At 39.4% G+C, this 26,309-nt stretch overlaps 2 protein-coding genes across 4 annotated transcripts; one reads left to right on the forward strand and one right to left on the reverse strand.

Moving 5' to 3' along the window:
* Positions 1–328: 328 nt before the first annotated feature.
* Positions 329–2,859, reverse strand: LOC141483529 (zinc finger protein 862-like). Its single transcript, XM_074178207.1, has one exon. It carries the CDS (start codon positions 2,421–2,423, stop codon positions 633–635), a length of 1,791 nt encoding a protein of 596 aa, XP_074034308.1. The 5' UTR covers positions 2,424–2,859; the 3' UTR covers positions 329–632.
* Positions 2,860–9,012: 6,153 nt separating this feature from the next.
* LOC141483543 (uncharacterized) lies at positions 9,013–15,013 on the forward strand. 3 transcript variants are annotated; one of them, XM_074178217.1, is made up of 7 exons: positions 9,014–10,033; positions 10,117–10,267; positions 10,407–10,583; positions 11,087–11,292; positions 11,392–11,566; positions 11,863–12,759; positions 14,166–15,013. In XM_074178217.1, exons 6-7 carry the CDS (start codon positions 12,627–12,629, stop codon positions 14,744–14,746), a joined length of 714 nt encoding a protein of 237 aa, XP_074034318.1. In that variant the 5' UTR covers positions 9,014–10,033; positions 10,117–10,267; positions 10,407–10,583; positions 11,087–11,292; positions 11,392–11,566; positions 11,863–12,626; the 3' UTR covers positions 14,747–15,013. The 3 variants fall into 3 exon arrangements, 2 of the variants coding, with proteins under 2 accessions (XP_074034318.1, XP_074034326.1); XR_012466150.1 differs by lacking the exon at positions 14,166–15,013 and having other exon boundaries at positions 9,013–10,033; positions 11,087–11,282; positions 11,863–12,640; XM_074178225.1 differs by having other exon boundaries at positions 9,014–10,267; positions 11,087–11,282.
* Positions 15,014–26,309: the final 11,296 nt, after the last annotated feature.

A 26,309-nucleotide genomic window follows, 5' to 3' on the forward strand; every position in this document is an offset into this window, starting at 1 on the left:
GCACAAATACAACCATATATATCCTACAATCAGGGTTGTGCTGAAAGGAAAAAATTTTGTAATGATCAAACCTGTGAATTTGTAATGAATTGTAATGACAGTTGATGTTGCCAACATAAACTTGGTGTAATGTAGAGAAACCCTATATTTAAATGACTCAATTTTCATATTTAGCCGTTTTCAAAAATAAAATATTGAAAATGGGTGAACATTAAAAAATAAAACACATTATATTATAATAAAAAAAAATTATTTATTTTTTCGTGCAAAATCAAACTGAAATACTTCACGTAAAACATGTATCAAAGATAAAACTAGCACTGAGAACATTAAAATAAAATCTATGAATCAGTTAAAAAAAAAGGGACATAAATAATCTCAAAAGGATAATAATGCAAAATAAATATAAATAAGTATCTGTTATTCAAAACATGTTGACTATTAAGATTATCATTTAACAGGAACAAGCGTAATCTTAAAACAAAACTATTTAACTAGATAAATCTATGAAATGAAATATAAACCTCCGTTTAAAAAATGTTTAAATGAAAAGACTATGATTAGGAAAGAACATAACAATAATAATCTCAAAAAGTAAAATATTTATCAAAATGAACTATGGCAACACACTTTCAAAAAGTAACATCTTCTATAACTTCAGACTCAACAATTTTGTTATTTCTTATAAAACAATCTGGAGGCTCAAAATTGTAACACTGATTCTTTCCCAATAAACTCTTTGTCAGTAACAAAGCGTTACATGTGTCTATATGTAGACGATTTCTGTTTTTTGATTTAATCAAATTTAATTCGGAAAACACTCTCTCAGCACTAGCAGATGAGTGAGGCAGACAAAGTATTGCCTTCATAAATTTTGTAAGAGTTGGTAAAAGGGGTTCATTTAATCCGTTCTTTAAATTAAATATGTATTTCCAAAATTCTGTAAACTCTTTATTTGCTTGATTTTTAAATTCTGACATATTAACCAATAAACGCCATTCGAAATCCAATACTTCTACATCCCTTTCTAAATTTGGGAACCTAGTAACTAATGTCACTAACGACTGACACTTACCAGACATGACCTTTTCAGGATGAAAATTTTCTAGAAATTCTAGTACAGAATCACTAAAATCAAACCTATTTGAAATTTGTTTACAAATTTCTATATAAAATTTCAAACAATACTTTTTTAGGCTAGACATATCATTTTCAGAAATGTTATTCGGGCCCCTCATCATAATCTCAGATTTTGCACCTAGATAAATCATCTCTAGTGGTTTGAAATTTCTTGGATAAAATGTTATGTTATATAAGCTAGTGCTATCTACGTATTCATTGACCATAACATTTTCGTTGACCATAACATTTTTTAAAATTATCTTGAATAAACTAGCCATGCGATTGTATAAGCAATATAATTTTGGAGACTCGCTCTGGAATTCTTTGTTGATTTTATTCATCATGTCTAAAATGTAAGATAAGAAATTGAAATAAAATTTGAAAACATCATTTTTGAGAGCTTCCAGAATATCCAATGGATTGATCAAATTTTTGTTTTCATAAACTTCATTCGAGAAATACAGAATAAGTGCTGGCCACTGCTCTAAAATGCGGTTTACAACTGCCTCCAGTGACAACCATCTTGTTTGGCTAAGTTTCAGTAGTATATGAGGTTTGATTTCTGCAAATATTTGAAATACCTCAAAATCAGTTTGTCTTTTTGAACTATGACTAAAATAATTTACTATATCTCTTGCCAAAGCTTCTACTGATTTAGGCAGTTGTAAACAAGCATTTGAAGAGCAAAGGGCCAAAGAATGACAAACACACCCTTGTATATGAATACTGGGTACCTCTTTTTGAAACAGTTTTTGAACCCCCTTTTTATTACCCTGCATAACACTACAATTATCTGCAGCAAACCCAATTAATTTATTCAGTGGAATTTCATTGACATCCAGAAGGTTTTTAACTGTACGAAATAGTCCTTCAACAGTACCTTCTTCCACCTGGCATAATCCTAAAAATGCACCTTCCACATGATCATACTTATTGTAATGCCTTACAATAATTGCCAAACATTGTTTGTTTGAAATGTCTGTAGTTTCATCTATTATAAGAGAATACCAATTATTTTTCAAATGTTCTGATAATAAACGTAAACGCTGAGAAGCAATAACATTTTTGCAAATAACAGTTGCCTTCTTCCTTCCACACTTAATATTCTCTGCAATGGTAGAGTCCTTGCATACAGAGGACATAAATTGTGGTAAGTGGTCTAGTACTGCGAAAGATAGGTTGTGCTCAGCAACAAACATCACCAATTCAAGTTCGGCCTCCTTGATCTGTTTTGAAAGTTGCGAGGTATTGTTAACAACAAGGAGCTCAGTGACTGAAGGTAAGTGCTTCAATTTTTTCATGTTTCTCACATGTAAATTCGACTCCTCATGAAGTTTCACATGTGTTATGCCCCCTTTTATAATTTCACTACAGTGTTTGCAGAATGCTTCTTTATTTTTTGTTTCAATAAGCCACTTCTTATTACTGTTGTTAATTCAATCGCTTTTAAATTTCTGTGCGAATTTATTTCTCTTTTTCCTTTTCCTCACATTTACATTTTCAATATCACTGCTACCACAATCCATTTCAATATTGACTTCTTCACTGTGGGAGATTACTGGTTCTGCTAGATTAGCAGTACTGGTACCGGCACCGGCATCTCGTCTCAATAGAAATCTAAAATATTCAATTTTTCAATACGTTATTAGGGTCTCATTTTATTCTTACCTATCCATTTTAATATTTTGAATATTTGAATTTGAATACTAGACAAACTAGTTACTAGACTGGTCAAGTGGTCACGTGGTCACTGTCACTGTCAGTGGTGACAGTGACAGTGGTCAGAGTTCAGGTTCAGAGTCAGATGTCACTGATCACTGATACACTGATGCCAGTTTGTGACAGGTTTCACTGTCAACTGTCTGTTATATCTCTTTCTCTCTCTAGTTTGGGTCAATTATCATTTCTCAACAGATAACATATGTCTCTTAGCAATCTTAGCATACTTCTCAAAATGGATGTGACCTGACCGCAGAAGTCATCTGTGACGTGACCTTGATTAGATTCAGGAAATGTAATGATTTTAGCTATATTTTGAAATGTACGTAATGATGTAATGATAGAAGTGAATTGTAATGAAATCATTACAATTGTAATGATCAGCACAACGCTGCCTACAATCAGTCTGATGATACACTTGAACTCCGAACCAAGCTCATCGAAGGTCAACTCCCGAAATCCAAGAGACTGCCACATCTGACAGCTAACCAGTTGTTGCCACAGTGCCTCCAACCTACACTACAAGCATCAAGGAGGCGCTGTGCACAACATCATAAATCTATCAATTCCTCCACAGCCACTGGAGACATCGTCATCAAGTCCATGACCCATCAAAACTCCTTCTCAAAGCAATGCAACCTTAAAACAACCCTTGACAATTTGAGTTACCGATCAATCCCTCACCCGTGAACAACTGTAGAACTAATTTGGTGTAGGTCGTCGGAACGACTCTACGAAAGTTCGGCAGATGTCAACCAACAGCTCCTAAGCATATTACTTCTGTCTGGAACAAAGTTCTTAGTAAACTCTCTCATATTTCTCAATATTCCTAGGAACATTGTATCAAAAAAGTATCTCTCATGTACTGTGCATGCGTTTTGTGACGCCTCTGAACGAGGATATGCCAGTGTTGTATATCTGTGTTGTGTTCAGGCCGATGATTCTATATCTGTCAATTTTGTCGCAGGGAAGTCGCGAATAGCCCCTGTAAAGAAGCTTTCTATCCCCCGTCTCGAACTTTGTGGAGCTTTGTTATTGAAGAAGCTCTTGAGTTATACTCTCAGGATTATTGAATCCCAAATTCTAGTCGAGAGCTTTACTGCATGGACAGATTCTACCATTGTGCTTTCGTGGTTATATTCATCTCCTCATAAATGGTGCACTTTTGTTGCCAATAGAGTGGCTCAGACTCAGAAATTATCTACTTCTCACTGGCGACATTTCAGATTTCAGTATAACTCAGCAGATGTTGGCTCGCTTCCGCACGATTTCCTTAGTAATAGGCTATGGTGGGCGGGACCGTACTGGTCGACTCTTCCTGAAAATTCTTGGCCTTCTGATATAGGTGCTAATCCCTCCGAGATTCCGGAAACTCAAGAAGAATCCCGGAAAACTGTTCTCATTACTACTTCAACCCCTCATTTTATTACTGTTCTTCTTAATAAGGTCCTTCCTCAATATTCAAAGAATTCTCGTGTACATTCTTCGCTTTATTAATAACTCTCGAAATGTCTCTAAACAACACTCTGATTTTCTTCTTCCCTCTGAATTAGATTCAGCCCTTACTCATTTAATAAAGTTTGTGTAATATCAATCTTTCTCAAATGAAATTACTCTCTTGAAACAAAATAAATCTCCCCCAAAATATTTAAGAAAATTAACTCCTTTCATTGATTCTCTGGGAATCCTCAGGTTGGGCGGAAGATTGCAAAATTCTTCCTTAGCTTCTTCCTTATTCTCCTTTCTAGTTCTCATCGCTTCACTTATCTCCTCATTGAACATACTCACGCACAATATTTGCACTCTTACAAACTCTCCATCATCTTCTCGTGCAGAGATAATGGATTCTCGCTCCGAAGCGCACTATTCGCTCGGTCCTCTCAAAATGTTTCAAATTTTTTAAGCTCAACCCTTCATCTCGTCAACCCATTATGGGCCTCCTCCCTCCTCAGGGCATTTCTCAAGCTGAACCCTTTGTCCATACCGGCGTTGATATGGCTGGTCCCCTTTATATCACGCTCAAACGAATGCGCGGGGCAAAAACTCACAAGGCCTACATTTGCATTTTTGTATGTATAGTCATAAAAGCAGTTCATATCGAACTGGTCTCTGATTTATCTTCGGAAGCTTGTCTTGCAGCTCTTCGCCGATTCATAGCTCGTCGAGGACGTTGCAATCATCTTTACAGTGATTCTGGTTCAAATTTTATTGGCGCATCTACATATTTTAAGTCTATTGCTCAAACTGTTTCTCAAGAAAATGATTTTCAGTTTCATTTCAACTGTCCTAAAGCTCCCAATTTTGGAGGTCTTTGGGAGTCTCAAATTGAAGTTCTGAAAACTCACTTGTTTCGCGTTATAGGTTCTCAACTTCTCACTTACGAAGAAATGAATACTGTTGTAGTACAGATTGAGGCTGTATTAAATTCTCGCCCTTTATGCCCCATCAGCTCGGACGCCAATGATTTACAGGATTTAACTTCTGAACATTTCCTCACCCTTGAACCACTCAATTCTCCCCCAGACTCTGATCTGAGACACGTGAAACTCTCGTACCCTATCAAGGTGGCAACTACTCTAGCAAATTCATCAGTCATTCTGGAAAAGATGGCATAATGAATATCTGCATACACTTATGCAGCGAAAGAAATGGACAGAGCCTCTTCGTCCATTGACGTGGGTACCATGGTCTTGGTTAAAAATGACTTATCTCCACCATTGAAGTGGAACTTAGGGAGAATAACTCAAATTTACCCAGGGAGAGATGGGGTCAGTCACGTTGTGAGTATCAAAACAGCTAGCACAGAATTGCCCGCTTCCAGATAATATCTAAAACAATATTTTTTTATTTCCTCAATTAGTTTTAACGTTATTTTTTTACACTTAATAGTAGTAATATACAGTCTGCTAAAACACCACCTATTTTTTTGTATTTTATATTGTATTTATATATCGACCGAATCTGCCAAGGAATACAATACAATAACAAAGGAAGACTCTAATTTCAATAATAACTTCCTTCCATTTTTCTTTCCTCAACATATTCAACATAGAAATAAAAAAATTCCCAAGATTCCCAGTATTTACTGGTAGATTATCAATATTCAGGTATCTACTATAAGACATACATAAATATTATTTTATTATAGGAATGGAATATCTATTCCATTCGCACTCGAGGGTATCATTTAGTATTATCATGTGGGTATTTGTGTGAGTATTCAAAACCCTGTGATATTACTCACTAGATATCGAGAATTGGGCCACTGAACGAGCTGAATTTTTTGTTCGGGTGGTCCTGGTAGTTTCGGTTTTCACACGAAGAAAAGAAGAAGAAGTGTCGTGAAGGCTAGTTCGCGGTTTTTTTTTTGCATGTGTAGACCACCGTTGCCACAGCTACTCCGATCGGAGTAGATCTACTACTATTGAATATTTTTTACTCCGCTACTCCAAATTATAAAATTCTACTCCATTTTAACAATTACTGGTCGCTTGTGAAATCTCCATAAATGATCATCTTGTTTCCTCCCTATATAAAAATGGCATGGACAACATCTAGAAATGATGTACTGCTGCTCTGGCAACACTGCAGTCTGCAGTTTATTGCTCTGTGTTCTGTGTGCACACTGCACTCTGCACTACTGCACAGTAGCACAGAGGCACAAAGCACAATAGTCAAATGTCAAAAATAAATAACATAATGTTATTTTTGTACAAAGAAACTGAAAAAAGTATGTATTTTGTTGAGGGCAATTATTATGGATAAGTAAGTTTGGTACAATATCCCAATCCACTTTTTTCATGAATATATTTTTACAGATTTATTATCAGAAAACCCAAAAATATTGGGGAACCTGTTGCCTCCTCCTCCAAATCAACAGAATATGTTAGTGAGTCAATAACATATCCCCAATCTCCAGATAAACCAGATACCAGTACTTGTGAAAAACCGAGTGACTCAGAAAATAGCGAGTTTTCTGAACAACCACCAAAAAAGAAAAAAAATACACTCAAAAATTTATAAATGTTTGGTTGGAAGAATTCCCCTCATTACAATGTGTAAAGCAAGATCCCATTTGCAAGATAGGCGATAAAAAATTACCTTGCAACTACAACCATATTGATTTTCAAACAACCATAGACATTTCAAAAGTAAAAGTCATAAATTAAAAAGTAACATTCTGAAAACAACTGCTCAAATCCGGCAATTTGTTGATCCTAAGAAAGCCCATGTAAAAAATTCCGTGAAAGCTGCCGAACTTAAACTTACAGTATTTCTTCATGAACACAATTTGTCTTTTCTCTTGATGATCATTTACCAAAGTTGATAGCATCTACATGTCCCAATTCAAGCATTGCAAAACAATTGGAAATTGGAAGAACAAAGACTACAAATTTAACCAAAAATCAGTTGGTTGAAGAAGCTCTAACAGAACTAAAAGAGCATTTGAATAGAAATAAATTATATAGCTTAATAATTGATGAAACTACTGACATCTCAACTAAAAAATCCATGGCTGTCATTATAAGATTTCACGATAATGTTTCTATAAAAGATAGATTTCTAGGGCTGATAGAAGTTGAAAATGGTACTGCCAAGTATTTGTTTGAAACTGTTTTAAAACTTTTAAAAGATAATAATTTAACTATAGAAAATATGACTGGTTTAGGGGCCGATAATTGCTCTGTAATGATGGGTAATAAAGTAGGGGTGCAAACCAAATTTAGAGAAATTAACCCTAAAATAATAGTCATGGGTTGCATATGCCATTCATTACAACTATGTGCATCAGCAGCAGCTGTAAAATTGCCCAAGTCTGTGGAAGAATTTTTGAGAAACATCATTAATCACTTCTCAGATAGTACCAAGAGAATTAAGGGTTTCAAAGAATACCAGGAATTTTTAAAAATAAAACCTTTGAAACTTTTGAAAACAAGTCAGACAAGGTGGTTATCATTACAGGTATTATATTTTAATTTTGAGGTCTAAGGAAAATCTAAATAGTATTTACTTACAGGCGGCTGTTGAAAGGGTCCTTCAGTCATGGGATGCACTCAAACTATATTTTACAAATGCTGTTTTCACAGATGATTTGAGAATTACGTCCCAAATATTAGAAAACTTGAAAACCCCAATTTATAAAATCTATTTCTCATTTCTTTCATATGCCCTTGGGTATGTTAATACCTTGAACAAAAAATTCCAAAGTGAAACATGTAAAGTGGATGTGTTGCTAATAAGACTGACAGAATTGTACAAAACTTTTCTACGAAATTTCATAAACAAGAAATACTGGGATAAAACACCTATCGATGAGGTAAATGTTGGAAATCCGCATAATTTCCTCAAACTTGAGGAAATGTATTTTGGAGCCAAAATTGAGCAGATTATTGATAGTGAATCCTTAGATAAAAATGACCTCTCAAAGTTCAGAACTAATGCTCTTGGGTTTTATATAGAATTATGTAAACAAATAACAAAACGGATTGATTTCAAAGATCCACTATTATTGTACATTGAAAAAATTTCTCCCAAAGAGGTTCTATCTGGTTATCATCTTTCTATTACAAAAATTTTGGATTTTTTCCCTCAATTAATCCCCTTTGTTGATGTTGAAAACTTAAATTCTGAGTACCGTTTAGTGAGTTCTGTGGCAGATCTTCAAAGTAAAATACATGAGAACTTTGAAGAATCTTGGAATTCTGCAATGGAAATCAAAAATGGTTTACATGAAATTATGTTTCCCAATTTGTATCAAGTTATTAAAGCCATAATGACAATTCCACATTCTTCGGCAGCAGCTGAGAGAATATTTTCCCAACTTTCATTAATTAAATGTAAGCAGAGTAATCGATTAGAAGTTGACACTTGCGATTCAATAATGGGATTAACGGGAGATTTGTGTTACCAATTTGAACCTTCTGCAAAACTTTTCAAAAAAATATCTTAAGTTGTGTTGAAACCAAAATCTTTTTATAAAGTTAGTGCTAAGAAATAGCCATTTACATTATTCCTATTTCTGTTTGAGAGTTTTCCAGAGCATTTACTTGTTTGTATTTGAACTGAAAACGTACTTATTTTTAATGGTAACTGTGATAAATGAAATGATAGACTGTATAATGGACTAATCTGTTTTTAGTAGTAGGATTGTTTTTGTGATGAAAATATTTTTACATTGTTTATTAAGAAGTTATAATTTTTGTTTTGATATTTAAATTTGTTAAAAATCATTAAATCAGATTGCTTAAAAATATCCCGCCAAATATTAGTAATGGGAATATTTCGAATACCAAGAATCGACAGTAATCGAATTACTGGAGGTCCTAAAAACTCATGAAAAAAGTGGCGTTTTCTTGACGAGGTTCTAATTGTATAACATTAACAACCTTTTATTGACAGATCAACACGTTCTCGCCTGGCGGGAATGTACCGATCTGTCAACAAAACGGAGAGACTAGTTGTTCTAGAACAAGAACGGCGTCAATAAAGGGCTACTAAAGTATTCGAAAACTTTGGACTGTCATTTGTCATATTTTCAAGGAAAAGGAACTCTAAACAGATTAATTCGTTTTGGAAGATTTGGATTTATTACACTTGATGAAGTCAGACGATTTAATGTAAAGAAAGATAGATAATTAATGAATAATTTGGAATAATCCATCCATATTTACACCCTTTATCAATTGATCGTCAACTGTCAAATGAACTTGTCATGGCAACACAAAAAATCGACTATCTTAACTCTACTCGAACGCAAACACTTTCAACAGGCAACAAGCTTTGTGACACTTCTTTAGATTATTGTAAACTTTGACGTTACATTCGATCTGACCGTTCAACTACTTTCCTCACTCATTATTTGTACTTTTTAATAATCATTTCCTCAACAAAAAATGAACTAAATTGAAAAAATGCGACAGGTTACCGAACAACTTTTTTTTCTAAATCTACTACTATTTTTCAATTTCTACTCCAATTTCATACCCATTTCTGCTACTTTTTCTCAAACGTCTGTGGCAACACTGGTGTAGACACTTTTAGACACCGTGCAGCGTTAAATAAATTAGCATTTTGCAATCTGAATTTGAAATCTATATTCATCGATTTGGTATTAATTATAATTGTGATGTCTTCAACTTCTAAAAAAAATATTTACACCGTAGAAAATATTTTGGGAAAAAGGATTCATAAGGTAAGCTATATATTTTGTAAATTCCCAGAAGAAAGGGGAAGGCTGGATTTCTGTAGCTAAGTATGTATTTTTCGTATTTGTAGGGTTCTTATGAATATCTAATTCAATGGAAAGGATTCTCAAAAAAGTTCAATACTTGGGAACCCCAGAAAAATATCTTGGACAAGGATTTAATCGAAAAGTTTTGCAATGCAAAGAAAAATAAAGCCACACCAAAACCAATCACCAATGAAGGTACAAAGTTTTGAACTCAATAGGTGTTCACAAATTATGATTATGATCAAACATCTCATCAACATATATGAAATACTCAGATTATGAACTGAAAATACTTTCCCATGAGGATAATCAAATCATGTTTTTATATTTTTAGACTCGCAATCATTTACTTCAACGGAGTCTGAATCATTCAGCGAAGATGATGATATATGTGACCCAAATTATATACCAACTAGTGAGGAGAAACCTCTTGATTCCAGTTCATGCATGAATGATTTCAGTGAAAATGAAGAGAAAAGAGATACATCCTCTGATTTATCAGTGAAAAAGAGTAAGTATATTTATGAACAGTAATTGAATTTGAATAATTTTGAATGCTCAAGTATAGATTCTGAACAGTAATTGATAGTGTCAAATAATTTGAATAAGTTTAAATGCTCAAGTATAGTTTCTGAATCAGAATTTTAGTAATTTTCATATCCCAATATATTCCATTATATCATTATTTTGTCTATATTCAAATCTGAGACCCAATGCATGACTTGTAAGACACGTTCAGAGTGTGTCAGTTGCTCAGAAGGTTGAAAAATGAAACTTTGTTGATTATTTGCTAGCACAAGCCCCCAAAAGACTTTTGAGGATTACCATTTGTAGACAGACCATTGCTGGTGAACTATGAAAAACTCATTTCAACATACCCCCTCTCCCCTTTTTTACAAATGTTCTATAAATATTAGAAATGTCTTTCCTTATTTATTTTGGTTGTAAGTATATTCAAATATTGAATGATCTCAAATCTAATTTAGATATTCCATTTTTTATTCTGATTTTTAGAGTTAAATTCATTTGCTTCAACCGAATCTGAATCATTCATTGTAAATGACGGTGCATTGGACCCTGATTATATATCAAGCAAGGATAAACCTGAGGAATTAATTGAAACAAGTGATTAGATACGAATATTAGATTGGTTACCAATGAATTCACTGGAAATAATCAGGAGAGAGAAGTTGTATCATGTGATTTCGCAGTAAGAATTGGTAAGTTTTTTTCCTGTGAATAGCAACAATAATTGTTCCTATGTCAGGTCACTAGTTACTCTCTGCCAAAAATATGAATATCCTAACTGCTTCTTTCAGACATTCCAGAAGTCAGGAAAAACACTAGAGGAATGCATTCCATTGTTCAACAAGTTACTACTAAGAAAAAGAAAAACTTTTGTAACAAAAGATAGTTATTCTCAGTTACCAAGGCATTTAGAAACCCAACATGCTGAGGAGAAAGAAGTAAAATTGTTTGCTAACTTACCTAAAAGTGAGTATTCATGTATCCATTTACTTTCAAAAATATCAATCTTATATTTGTGCTCAACTTTTTCGGTCTACAAATTATATTGCTTAATTGACAAATCTAGAGATACACTTTCAAATTTTCAATTGATTTTAGTTTACTATAGTGTAAATGTAAATTGTTGGATTAGTTTAAAAAAAGCTCACACACACACATATTTACAATTTTGATATCATGTCATTTCAAATGAAAAATAGTTATGCATTCCGAATTGAAACTAGTAAAGTAAAGGTGACATTAATTCAAAATGTTTTTACCAGATTGCCCAGAAAGAAAAAATATTATTGCAGTTATCAGAAAAAAAGGAAATTTTCAACACAATGAGGACTTCACATACAATACGGGAAGTATTATTACGACGAGAAGAACACGTAAAGAAAATGTAAACCATGAGGAATATATCCCCTGTGCAAAATGTTTGGGGTATTACTCTAAAGTCTCAATAAGAAAACATTTTAGGAAATGTTCAGATGGCGATCAAATTAAAAATTCATCAAATCAACGAAATTTTCTTGTTCTGGGAAGAAAAATTCGAAGCGATATTAGCCCTAAAGCTAACTCTATAGTAAGGAATAATATATTTCCTATATTAAGATAGGATAACATTACCAGTCCTTTACGATATGATGACTTAGTCATCACGTATGCAAATAAATTGACAGTGAAATTTCCGAAATCACACCATCACCCGATGATAAGAAGTAAAATCCGACTCATAGGCAAGGCGCAAATTGAGACACGTATAGCACGTGTGAGGTGACACAGCACAGCACGTATTTTTGTATCCTGTTGAAACCATTGTATCAGCGCAAATTGACCAGTGACGTGACTAGACGTGTGACGTTGTGACCACCCACCCATGTGACGTTGTGGTTGAGACACAGTTTTTCGCATCCCACGTGCCACTTGTGTGAATCGCCGTTGTCTGTTTTATCCTTCGTTCAGATCATCGTCGTCGTTTTATCATCGCCGTTGTCTGTTTTGTCCTTCGTTCAGATCATCGTCGTCGTTTTATCATCGAAAGATGTCAGAAGAGAAGATAATAGAGGCGGTAAGAAAAAACCCGGAGCTTTACGACACAAAACATGCCAACTACATGAAAACAAAGTTGAAAACCCGGATTTGGCAGGATATTGCGACAGATCTAAATTTAGAAGGTAAGTTAAAATACATTCATTATAGTTTTAAATACTAGTACTTTTTATTTTTATTGTCACAAATGGTTTCTATTCGTACATAAAAATTACATTTTTATAGAAAATACATAACCTAAAGTGATAAGCACTATATTGTCAATACTTTCCAAGCATAACGGATTGATGTTGCCAAGGAAGTGCCCCACAATTGTTAAAATATTCCGTAAAACTATCCCTGACTCTAAATGCAGCTAATGAAGTTCTCGCCCTGTTTCCTTGAACATGTAACAGTTGAGTTTGTGGCAGCTGTTCGATATCATTTACATCTTCTACCAGGGCTGAGGATCGTAAGTAGTTGTGCAAAACACAAGCGGCTTTTACTACATCTCTCACAGTGTCCACTTTACTTTCAAATGGTCTTCGGAATACGCGAAACCGCGAAGACAGTATACCGAAGGCACATTCCACTGTTTGCCGAGCTCGAGAAAGTCGTGCATTGAAAACTTGGTGTTGATAATTTCCAGTTACTTGCCTTCTTGGATATGGTCTCATTAGATTTTCCGATAAAGGAAAAGCCTCGTTTCCAACAAAAACATACGGCAGAGGCTCGGCAATCGTAGGTATTTGTTCAGGATTGGGAAGTAGTATAGTGTGTTTGATCATTTTCTTGCCCAATCCACTACTTGCAAATACATTTCCATCGCTAAATCTTCCCATCGCTCCAATATCTATTGTGATAAATTTATAATCCGCGTCCACTGTTGCCATTAAAATAATAGAGAATGTATGTTTATAGTTAAAGTATGATGATCCACTTTTGCCTGGTTTTTTAATAACAATATGTTTTCCGTCGACAGCACCGACGCAGTGTGGAAATTGCCATCTATCCTCAAACCGTAAAGCTATAGATTTCCATGTTTCTGTTTTGGGTTCGGCTAAATAGACTGGTTGCATATTATTCCATATAGCGGTAGCTACTTCTTGGACAATATTAGACACTGTTCGATCTCCCAACAGGTAGTTATAAGCAATACTTTTGTAGCTGTCTCCAGAAGCCAAATATCTGAAAGGAAACAAAATTATTAAAATTAATTATCGTACATTATATATGTATTATGTAATATTAACGTGAATTACCATAAAGAAAGAACATAAAAGAAAAAAGTTGTACCTACCCCCGTAGTGGGGATTTAACTTACGTCTACTGGATTACTAGTCCAAAGCTCTAGCAAGTAACCTACAAGAGCGACATTGGGAAAACCTTGTGTTGTAGTTAACAATTTTTTTTCTTTTATTTTCTTCCTTCATTTTTATTTGTCATAATATGGTATTTACAGTTTATTTATTCCTATGCTGTGCTTTAATTATCTTTTTTTTTTCTTTCTTTGGCTTATGGTTTACCAGCACTTAATAAGTATTTGTTTCAGGTGAAGCAGCGAAAACGATGTGGCTCAAGTTGAGAAATTCTTATCGAGACGCACGACGGCGACAAATGAAATCTCTTAAAAGTGGTGCTGCTCCTGAAAACATTAGACCTTGGCGGTTTCAGAAGCAAATGACGTTTTTGGAAAGTTTTATGTCTGCTGGACCCCGTGAAGGAAACGTTAACGACAGCGATGACGATTCACAACATTCATCGGCACTACCCCTAAGCAATGAAATTTTGGACTCCGAAAATGTAGAAGGGGAGCATTGTTCCTCGAATCATGAACAATCCAACAATGCAGATGTTGAAGAAGACAAAGTTGAAGAATCCAGCACAAAAACGACGGGTACATTAGAGCAAACTTCAGTAGCCAACACCAAAAAACAAAAAATCAGAAAGCAGGACGATGTGCATTGTTTGCTGAAGAGGTCTCTGCAGAAGCGAAAGGAGAGATCTAAACAACGGGAGGAAGAAAGGAGAAAATTGGAATCTAGGGATAATCCTTCAGACGACCCTCTATACAATTTTTTCCTTTCAATGTACCAGCTAACAAAAAATTTGCCCCCCCCAATACCAGCATAGGGTGAGGGGCCAACTTTTTCAGGCTGTGTCAAAAGCAGAAGAGGACGTTATGAACCTACAAAGTCGACCATCTTCATCGTTAACTTCGTATAATTACTCGGTTGCAAGCTCTCCCAGCACTCATGCTTGGTCTGATTCCCATCAGACACACTTCCAAATATCCCAACAACTACAAGATCGAGACCAGCAAGATCAGACACACATCCCATTACCCCAACAACCACATGGTGGAGACCTCCAAGATCAACATTTCCGCTTTGGCTAACTATGTACAGACATTTGATTCTCATAACAGATTGTAAAAAAAAATAAAATAAATAGCTTTAACCTGAATTTAGAAATATTTATTACTTACCTCAAGAAAACTGCAAGTTTTTCCTCTGTTGATATCGGCTTTTGAGCATTACATCCATTTGAGTCAATGTCTTTTTGAATCATCCCATGAACATCAAAAAACTGGTTGCGATTCATGCGGAAGTAATTGGTAAAATCAGCATCACTCATCATAGTAGTAATTTTAAACTGTCCACGCCTATTTCTCTCTGATAAAATGTACTTATTTGGTAATTTTTTTTTTTTTAATAAGAAAGAGAACAAAATATCTTCTTCAGCATCATCGGATTCTGATTCAGAATTCAAGTTTAACAATAATAAATGTTTGGTTCTTGCATCCGACATTTTCAAATATTGGATTGGTTGCGAGATCCCACAAACTGCACCTTAAAATATTTAGATCACCGCACAACCGATACGTGGGGTGTCTTGATTTCAACTGCGCCTCAATTTGCGGATCCCCACGCAGCACGTGTGGCACGCACGTGTCGTGTCCCTCGTGTCAGGCCACCTCACACGTGCTATACGTGTCTCAATTTGCGCCTTGCCTAAACAAGTAACATAGCAACAACCTAGCAACAAGAAAACTCTACTATAATCAACGGTACCTGATTCAAATATACCGGGAAGGTAATGAATTGGTACATTTTTCCGTTTCAAAAATGAACAAAATTTTATTGAAATCGGTCAGAAATAAAATTATCTATGTACCACGGGAATTAATGAGCCTTAATAACCTCAGGCAATTGCTGTCCCTCGGGCCAGAGGCCCTCGGGACGCAAACTTTGCCATCGGTAATTAAGGCCCTCTTAATTCCCTTGATACATAAATAACTATTTTGGACCTTCAGAAAAATTTTTGACGCCCGCGTCTTTTTTTTGACGCCTGGCGGCAAAAAGTTGGAAATCGACAGTCACGTCTAAATACAGAGTCTGGTGACTCTAGCGTTAAAATAAATTTTAACGCAGAGCGTCGAAATCCTAAACAGAAAATTATTGAGGCAAAGCGCAGGAAATTGATGCTAATACCTTCCAAAACATGGAAGATAAGAAGAGAAAACAAAACAGAGATGTAGAGGACTACAATGAGGAAGCTATCGAGAAGGAGAGAGATGCCTTCACCCCGAAGGTTAAACTAATAAGGTCGCCTGACAAGGGAAATGAAAGAGTTGTCAAGAAACAAAAAATGATTGAAGAAGTTGTTAAGGAAGCTACAGGAGCTATGTTGGAGACAGTTCAAGATATGCTGAACAAATCTATTGAGAAAATTGATAAAATTGTTAACGAAAATCTTAATAGCACCACAAACGAGGAAGATGAAGAGGAGGAGACAGAGGTTGAACTGGAAAAGAAAAAAGGAAATGCTTCACTGGCGTTCATTCGTCGTAAGCTAGAAGAAATAGAGGAAGCTACGAGTCGATATCAGAGCGGAAAAGTGCAGTTCACTAAGTCAGAACAATTTGCAGTAAAAAGAGGTACCCTAGGGATCGCCAATGAGGTGAGTACGCTAGTCGACAAGTATGAGAGAGAGATTGGGCGTATGAGAGCGGAGAGAGATGTGACGAGAGAACTAGCTAAAGAAAGAGCGAGGATGATAAGAGAAACAGGAATGATTCCAGGTATAAAAGAAGTTCTGGAGGCGCTAACATCACAGGTGACTGCATCGATGTGGGAGATGAAAGAACTTACGCACATAATAGATATGCTCGCAAAAGTCAGAATGCAAGCGATAAAGGTAGCAGAATGGCCGAGGCAGCAAATAAGGCACCAGAAGTAGCAACCACATCAAGCACAGCAGGATTGGTAGTCAGTGACACAAACGAGGCGGCTACAATAACAGATATGGAGACCGACGCTGCGCGATCGATAGTTGGTGAAGGAAGAACTAGACGACGAAGGAAGAAAAAAACAATTAATAAGACGTACGTGGACATCAATATAAATCAAGAACGAGTACAAAGAGATACAGAGGAAGCAAGACCAGGATGGAAAACACCACCGCCACCACTAGAAATAGTGGTGACACCGAATGAAGAACATCAAGAGCAGGGTTCTAACGCAGAAGACAAGACCATAGAAGACGTAAATATAGCGAGAATGGTTAGACAATGTTTGCAATAGGAGGGATGTAAGAAAGGGGTGACATACGCACGGAAGCTCAAGAGTGGAGCTATGATTATAGAAATTAGGAACGTCATCGAAAAAGAAAAAATTAAAAATGCAATCGAGAGAGAAGGAAGAGTAAAAGTACAGGGATCAACGCTAACCCCGCAGTTACTCTTAACAGGTCTAGATAAGGGATATACGACATCAGACATTGTAACAGTACTCAGATAACAAAAAGCTGGACTTACGAGTGACTGGACACAGTCTGACTGGGACAGCATCAAAGTCGTGAAGAGAAAAATATGTAGAAATAGCAGCTGGAGGGAGAATGTTACTATAACAACAAACCAGACGGCTTTTAGAAGGTTAATCAATGCAGGACGGATTAGTGTGGACATGGCCTGGATCTATGTTGAAGAGAGCATGAATGTGGGCATATGTTTCAAATGCTGCCACATTGCTAGAAATTGCAGAGATGAACCAGCATGCAGTAAATGTGGAAGCAAACACGAGGGAAGGGAGTGCAGAGAAACGCGCCCTCTCAACTGAATAAACTGCAGGAGAGCCGGCCTATTAGAAAGAACGCATTCAGCAATGGACAATAAATGCCCTGTGTACCAGAGGAGAGTGGAGGCATAGAGAAGTAGAGCGCATCACAATGTGTAAAATCCTCCAGATAAATGTAGGTAGAGGCAGAGAGTCGACCCACCGGACCCGGGAAATGGCCGAACGACTTGGGGCTACCGTAGTATGCTTGCAGGAACCCTGGGTCGGGGAAGGTCCATGGGAGGGGTGGCAAAAGGCTGACTCTGGCCGTGGATCTAAAGTCAGAACCTGGGTACGGGAGGATATCGACTCACATGCCTATAAAGGTGAAACGAATGTGAATGCAATAGGAGTGACTGTAGGAAGCGAAAGGAAGAAAGTGAAGGTGATGAATATATATGATGAAACAGGCAGAGTGATAGGTGAGAACCTGAGGAGGGCTAGGAATGAATGGGATGGCATGGCAACATTATCCAGTACGAGAGGCGAAAGTTGGGTGGATATAACAGTTACGGATGGGGTTCAAGTAGACGAATGGAGAGTGCTAGCAGAAGAGATGATCAGTGACCACAGAATGATTGTGATAACTATAGCGGATGGTCCTCAGAAGCGTGTGAAGAAGATAATGAATGTGGCCAGTGCGAATTGGAACAGGATGGACAGAATCCTGTCTCGATTCCAACTGGGGGAGGTGAATGGGAGAGAAGAGATAGAGAGAGAGGCAGAACGAATGCAAAGAAAGCTACAGGACGTATGCAAGAGGGTAATTCCCCGGATAACTAGAGCAGTGGAAAGGGAAAATGAATGGTGGAGTGATAAGCTAGAGAGAATGAGAAAAACAGTACGTAGAGCGCGAAGAGAGTTCCAGACCTCACTGGGAGACGAGAGGACGGAAAAACTGGGAATATACAGGAGGGTAAGGAATGAATATAAGAGAGGAGTGAAGGAGGCACGAATAGAATGGGTGAAGAAGAAAGTGGAGAAAGTACAAAAGGAGAGACCATGGGACAGAGTGTATCGGATGCTAAAGGATAAAAGAGCTGGTGAAGTACCCACCTCGGTGAGGAGTACTGACGGCTCGTACACCGGGGGGTTGAGGAGACGAATAGATATCTCCTCGCACACTACTTCCCCAGAGATGACGAGCAGTTGGACTCCGAAGCAAGGCGGAGGGTGAGGAGGGACCAGGAAGCTTTCTGGGGCGAAGCCGAGCCGCAGTTGATGCTGGAAGAGATCCTGGTGGTCTCCGAAGGCCTGGAAGCCGGCAAGGCAACTGGTTGCGACGGGGTTCCTAATGAGGCCCTGAAGAGAGCAGTAAAAACCCTAGGAGGTCACCAAATCTTCAACCAATGCCTGCGAGAGGGGTATTTTCCGGAGGTATGGAAGGAGACCAAGATCGTATGGATACCAAAAAAAGACGGGAACCCGAGGCCGATTAGCCTGCTACCGGCCCTCGGCAGAATCCTCGGCAGAATCCTCGACAGGCTCCTGAACGGTAGATTACAGTCTTGGTGTGAGAAAGGGGATCACTTCTCGCAGAACCAATATGGTTTTCGTGCGGGAAGAGACACGGCAATGGCAGTAGAGAAGATGGTGGAGCGAATCAAGCAGAACAAAAGGGAAGGGTGGCACAGCTTGGTTGTCGCGCTGGACTTTTGCAATTGAAAGTAGTATGAAAGGAATGGGTGTACCTGGAAATGTGGGAGAACTTTGCATGAGTTTCATAGGGAACAGGGAAGTGATGAGTGGGGGACTGGCAGAGACCGTGGACAGAGGATGCCCACAGGGATCAAGCCTGGGCCCTACGTTATGGCTCATCATAATGGAAAGATGGTTTGAACGGATGCGAGAAATGAATGAGCGAGAAAATGAAAGAGTGAACGAGGGAGTTTCCTATGAACAGCGTGTCAGAGCTGACATCGTGTGGGCACAGGCCTACGCAGATGATCAGATACTGATTGTGGGAGGACAATCTGCGAAGGTTATAGAGAAGAAATGGAGCACGGTATGGAAGGCATGTACTGACTGGGAAAACGAGGCATGGGTCAGCTATAATCATAAAAAGACCGAGTGTATGTTTGTAGCAGCAAGGAAGGTGGAAAGACCACCTGTGGTCAGAATGCATGGGAAGGTAATCGACGGGAAGGAGAACATCAAGTACCTCGGGATTGTGGTTGATAGAGGATTTTTTTTTTATCGACCACATGAAAGAGGTACGTAGGAAGATGGCCATAATGGCGGGGAGAATGAGAAGATAGCCTGGAAGGGATCTGAATGTAAGAAGAGAGTGTGTTAGGATTATCTACGAAAGAGTGGCAAAACCCGCATTACTATACGGGGTACAGGTATGGGGTGCCAGAGTGAATGATAGTAGGATACGGCGGCAGATACTAGCCGCGCAGAGACCTTTCTTGTTGGTGATAAGTGGGGCCTACAAGACGATCGCCAATACTGCACTAACAGTACTGGCCGGGGTAGCCCCACTCAACATAGAGGCGGCGGCTAGATATCAGGAATGGATGGAGAATGGAAGGGAGAAAAATAGGGCAAGAGTGACAGAAAAAGAAAGGGTATCTCCATGGAACGCCGGAAGAGTACTGGAGGAATGTGAAAACATGACCGAGGTATACGTGGATGCCGGTAGGACAAATGACGGAAGGATGAGCGTAGGCTGGGCCTACAGAGAACGGAATGAATGGCGACAGGGAGGAGAGAGAGTGGAAGGGATGAAGGACATTAATGAAGTGGAAATGGCAGCGATTGAGAGAGTGATTGAGAGGAGTGAAATAGAGCGATTAAGAGTGGTCAGCGATTCGGAGGTCGCAGTCAACATGATACACAAAGCCCGACCAAATAACAAACGAGCAGTGTCGATACTCAAAAAAATTTAGGATCGATAAACAAGAGGGAAAAAAAACATATGTCGAGTGGAGAAAAGGGCATGATAGAGAGAATGAAGGGAACGCCAGGGCGCATGCGGAATGTGAAAGGGCAGTAAATGACGAGGAAATAGGATGGACAAGTGAGGGATTGTATGATAAGAAGGATGAAAAAAGAAGGATGAAGGAGAACATAAGGGAAAAATGGCAGAGAGAATGGGATACGAGTGACAAGGGAAGATGGACATATGAATGGTGCAGAATGGTAGGGAGAGAAAGACTGGGGTTAAACCGGAAAGCGGTGCAGCTGATGACAGGACATGGTAACTTCACCGGTTACCTGAGCAGGTTCGGGCTAGGCCGGGAAGTTCCATGTGCCTGTGACACAGGGGACCTTGAAACAGCGGAACATATAATGAGAGAATGTAGATGGGATGAAAGAACGAGATGGAGGGAGAGGTTGAGAGAGGAAGTGAGAGAGAGAGGAGAACCGCAGATGAGAGATATCAACGGAACAAATGACAAATGGGTGAGATTTATGAATGAAATGGCCGAACACGTCGTTGGCGACGAGGAAAGAAAAACCAATAACTGGAGACTGAAGGCTTAATGGCGAATGAAGGCTGGACAAGAAGTTCTAACAGAACATGACCTGTGACGACCCACCCTCATACGTGAGTTCACTGAGTGAACGTAAAAAATACTGCTGCAACTTTTCATGACTTAGAGTTGATTTTTGTTTACATTTATTATTTAGAGTTAGGATCATTTAATTTCGTTACTTTAATTAATCTATATATGTTTGTTTACTGCTTAATTTAAGGTCCAATGTACGGACACTGTATAGTATTTGTGAATGTTGCATTATATTGATGGAATGAATATAAATAAAAGGGGGTCCGCTTTCCCTGCTTTTTTCCCGACACGTCGCGCAGATGTCAATAGGGCATCTGCGCGGGGTGAAGGGGGTGAAGCGGAGGTGATGGGGTTCCCTTGACGGTGGCTTCGTTAGATAGAGGGATTTCTATGCTTTATGGCCTTCGGGCTTGGTAAGCTATAGCAATATTGATGCCTACTTCTTCTGTAGGGACGGGCCGAATATTTCCTATGCTACTCGTGGGAACAGAATGAATTTAGAAAAAGATCAAAAGAAACCTAAGAAAAAATTGAATGGCAAAAGGTGGAAGACCCGACGTAACGAAGATCGTCTCTTCCACGAACTCATCCCAATAGTGGACAGACTTGGAAAGCAGGTGTTTTCAATGAAGAACAGAGGGATAGCTACACTTACAAACCAAGAGACGGAACGGAGGCGGAGGAAATATTAAGCAATACAATCAAGGAATTGAACCCAGCACCTGAAGACGCAGAATCGAAAGAAGCCGAACAAAGCGATGATAGCTGCATACTATTTGGTCTAAGAAACTCCGAGGATGAACAGAGAAAAAAGGCGTCTAGGATAGAAAAGGCGAAGCGAAAGAGGTCCGAGGATAGCCCCAAAGAAGCTAAGCGAAATAAGAAAATGGATCACTTATTCCCATTGCGCACAGCAGTGCGGAGGCTAGAGCGCAAGGCAAAAGCATCAATACAGGTGGTGAGCAAAATGAAAGGGGAAAAAATCTTCTAACTGAAACGGCCTGGGATATCAATGCTATCACAGACACGATTAGTAAGGAGTTGGAAGGCTGTGAAGAATTGATCAAGGATAAGAAGATGATACTAAAAAGGGTGGGACACAAACAGACGTAGATGAAGTCAGGGAAGAACATATCACGGACTTTCAAGGAATGTTCAGGATCCTGGACGAGGGCTGGCCAGATGAGGTATACAAGAATACCCAGCTTCAAATGGGCGGCCTATTGAAGGCCAGCGATAAGGGAGACGTATTTATAATCGGCGGAAAACAGGCAATAACGGAAAAGTACCTGAAAGGACTGAGGTAGAGGTACTCTGACATTACCGAAATCTTGGAAACAATATCAAATGGAAACATAGAATATCTTGAAAACGAGACAAGATCAATGAGGAGTAAGGGGAATGGAAACGAACTGAATCAAGTGAGGTACATGTTTGTCGTGGGGTACGACGTAGACAAGACAGGTGGAATAAACGACATGGAAATATTTCATAATACCACTGATAGGCTAATGCAAACAACACAGAGCATGGAAAGGACTGGGCTGCAGGTCGTGATTCTGGATGGACTGAATCCGGAATACGCGAGGAATATCCTGGAGAGAACAGCAAGAAAACATAAAGTGACAGTGACCATTCTGACCCAAGTGAAGGCTCAAAAGACAAAACAGCCCCGTAACGAATACTGTGTCATTACAATGAAGGGCGAACAAAAGACATATGCCGAACTGGTAAAGACTGTGAAAGAAGGGAGGGCAGGAGAAGAAACCGGGATCGAAATCACCCGGGTAAGGAGAACGGTAGCAGGGCACATGCTTCTCAATATAGAGGGAGGAGAAGAGAAAGTCAGGAACTTGAAGGAGATGATAAGTAATAAAACAAACGACTTGCAGGTAAAGGTAACGAGTAACAAGGCTACAATAATCGTAACCGGAATGGAGGTAACGGCAACAGATGATGAGATAGTCAATGCGCTAGCAGAGGCAACGGACACGGACGTCAGGACAATTCAGATAAAACATACCAGGATTGGGCAGTACGATGAGCTTACGGCAATCGTGGAAATGCCGAAAGACGCGGCAGGCACAATTCTGAAGTGGATAACAATACGCATTGGTCTTCCACAATGCCGAGTCGTGGAGAAAGTCACTCTCCAAAGGTGCTATAAGTGCCTAGATTTTGGACACAGAACGACGGACTGCCAAGGGGAGGACAGAAGTAACCTGTGCGTGAAATGCGAGAAGGATGGCCATAGGCTAAAGGAATGCACTGAACAGGCTCAGTGCTGGAAGTGCAAGCGACCCGGACACAGAAAGGACCAAATGCGATGCCTCCTTTTCAAAAGAATGGCCGAGGCGCGCCTTAAGGCACGCCTCGCTGAAATGTAGAAACTCCTTCCATGAATGACCCTTAAAATTCAGGTACTCCAGCTAAACGCTGATAGGAGACGGGTTGCCCACCACCTATTGCGTAAGGCGGCTGAAGAAGTAAATGCGGACCTGATCCTTGTCCAGGAACCAAACCGGACTATTGCCCGCGCAACATGGATGGCCACATGGTCCGGGAATAGGGCATGCAGAGCTATTTATTTCCCACGTAGTAGAGCACGTGTTCACCTGCCTAATTATGAAAGGGTTTGCAATACATATCTGTTATATTTTCCCCAATACGACGCAGAAGGAATTCCAGCGGTTTATGGATAGATTAGCTCAGCAGTGAGAGACGGGGGCAGGGAGGCCATTGTGACGGGTGATTTTAACGCGGAGTCTACCTTGTGGGCCGACTAGAGGTGGGTATATATAGGATTGGATAAACGGAACGAATATGATAGTACACAACATTAGGAGTCAACCAACCTTTGTAAGAGCTGCTCAGTCCTCAACTATAGACATCACGATGACCACTGATAGGATCACTACAAAAATTCGGAACTGGCAGACACTAGAAGAAGTAAGTTGCTGTCTACATAAATATCTGGCATTTCGTGTAGATACAGGCTCCCAGGTTAAGAGGGGAGAACAACCCCGGGAGAGAAGGATGGACCCTACGATCTTTAGGGATACCCTACAGATACTTTGCCATACCATTTTGGATGCACACGTGCTCACTAAGGCGATTAGGTCGCCCAGGAAAACAGCACCTTAAGGAATCGAGAGGGCACCCCTAGGGAGCAACCGGTGTAGTGGAGCGATCGTATCCAGGAGCTAAGAAATATATGTAGACTGGCCAGGAGAAAACTGACCAGAATGCGGGGCCGGACCCATCCTGTACGAATTGAGGAGATGGAAAACGAATATAAGGACGCGAGAAGAAGCCTGAGAAGAGAGATTAGTAGGTCTCAGAAAAAAGAATGGAGGAGGTTGTGCGACAGACTTGAGGAGGACCCATGGGGACAGGGTTATCACATCGTTACCAGGGATCTGAAGTGCCTTAGGGCCCCATACGAAATTGTTCACCCGAAAAATGAACATACTGAGGGAACTCTTCCCGGAGACGGAGGAGGTTAATATCGGGAACCAGGAGCCCGCTGAGGAGTCACCCCTCTTTACTATGGAAGAACTGAGAGCGGCAGCACAAAGATTGAAGAATAGGAGATCTCTGGGACCGGACGGGATACTTCCCCAGACGGTCAAAGCTGCAATTGAGGTCGTGCAGGACACGATTCTGGAGGTACTAAATGGGGTGAAAATGAGAGAGGAATTCCCAGATGGTTGGAACGGCAAAGCCGTCTTGGTTCCAAAGGGTGACCCACGGATGGGGCTGAAGTATAGGCCGATTTGCCTACTGTACTGCCTCGGTAAGATTTATGAATATTTTTTGAAGGGAAGATTTGAGCTGGAGCTCGAGGATAGAGCGGGCATTGCTGACACGCAGTTTGGGTTTAGATCTGAGAGGTCTATGGTAGGCTCAATTAGGTATGTCCTTGACATGGTAAATAGAGATCGGAAGACATGGGGTGCAGTCGTCATGATCGACATTAAAAACGCATTCAATACCGCGAAGTGGCATCTTATCAGGTTGTAACTGAGACGGCTTCATATTAGCCCCTATCTGTGTAACGCGATTGATAGCTACCTATCTGGACGAAAGCTTGTCGCTGGTAAGGCGCAGATCAACCTTACCCAAGGGGTACTTCAAGGGTCGGTACTTGGCCACACGTTGTGGAATGTGCTTTACAACGGGATCTTGACCCTAGACATACCGAAAAACTGCGCAACGGTGGCGTACGCGAATGATCTGGCACTGATAGCGACGGCTAAGAAAAGTGATGAGCTGGTCCGAACAATGAAAGTTTGGGTAAGATAAGACGATGGTCGGAGGACCACGGGCTGGAAATAGCCTTCCAGAAGACGGAGGGGCTATAGTATTAAGGGGTCTGAGAAATTGGGATGACATTTGTTTTAGGTTGTTAGGCAGATTTGTAACAAGGCAAATAGGCAGGTGGCAGCATTGTTGAAAATACTGCCAAATACTAGGAGCCCAGGCCTCTATAAAAGGAAGGTTTTGTATGTGGTGGTACAATCGGTACTTTTGTATGCGGCACCTGCGTGGGGCAGGTTACCAGAGTTGAAAACTACAGAGGCATGTTACTCTCGGCGCAACGAAAGATGCTGCTTCGGGTGGCCCTGGCATACAGGACTGTGTCGGCGGACGCCCTGTGCGTCGTAATGCCAGTGCCCCTGATTGACCTCATGATAGATAGGAGGAGGCGACTGGAAGATCAAGGCAATGTGACCTCAAGGGTCAAGGTAAACGAGAGGGCCAGGACCGTCGGTCTATGGAAGGCACGATGGGAAGAAGAAATTACCGCCAAGTGGACGAAAATATTGATCAAGGATTTTGATAATTGAATAAATAAAAATTAAAGGAATGCAAAAAAAGGATTTTGAAAAAAGAAAAAGGATTTGCAAAGGATTTTGATGCTTGGGTAAAGTGCCCACACAAGAATATTAACTATTATGTTACCCAAGCCCTCACCGGGCATGGAAGTTTCAGATCATACACGTATAAAATAGGAAAAGCGAGGGATGACAAGTGTGTGTACTGCAGCGCTAGGGATGACCC

Source organism: Leptinotarsa decemlineata, unplaced genomic scaffold (genome assembly GCF_025532065.1).
Source record: "Leptinotarsa decemlineata unplaced genomic scaffold, Ldec_3_MD MMD2_P_RNA_scaffold_14, whole genome shotgun sequence".
NCBI lineage: Eukaryota > Metazoa > Arthropoda > Insecta > Coleoptera > Chrysomelidae > Leptinotarsa > Leptinotarsa decemlineata.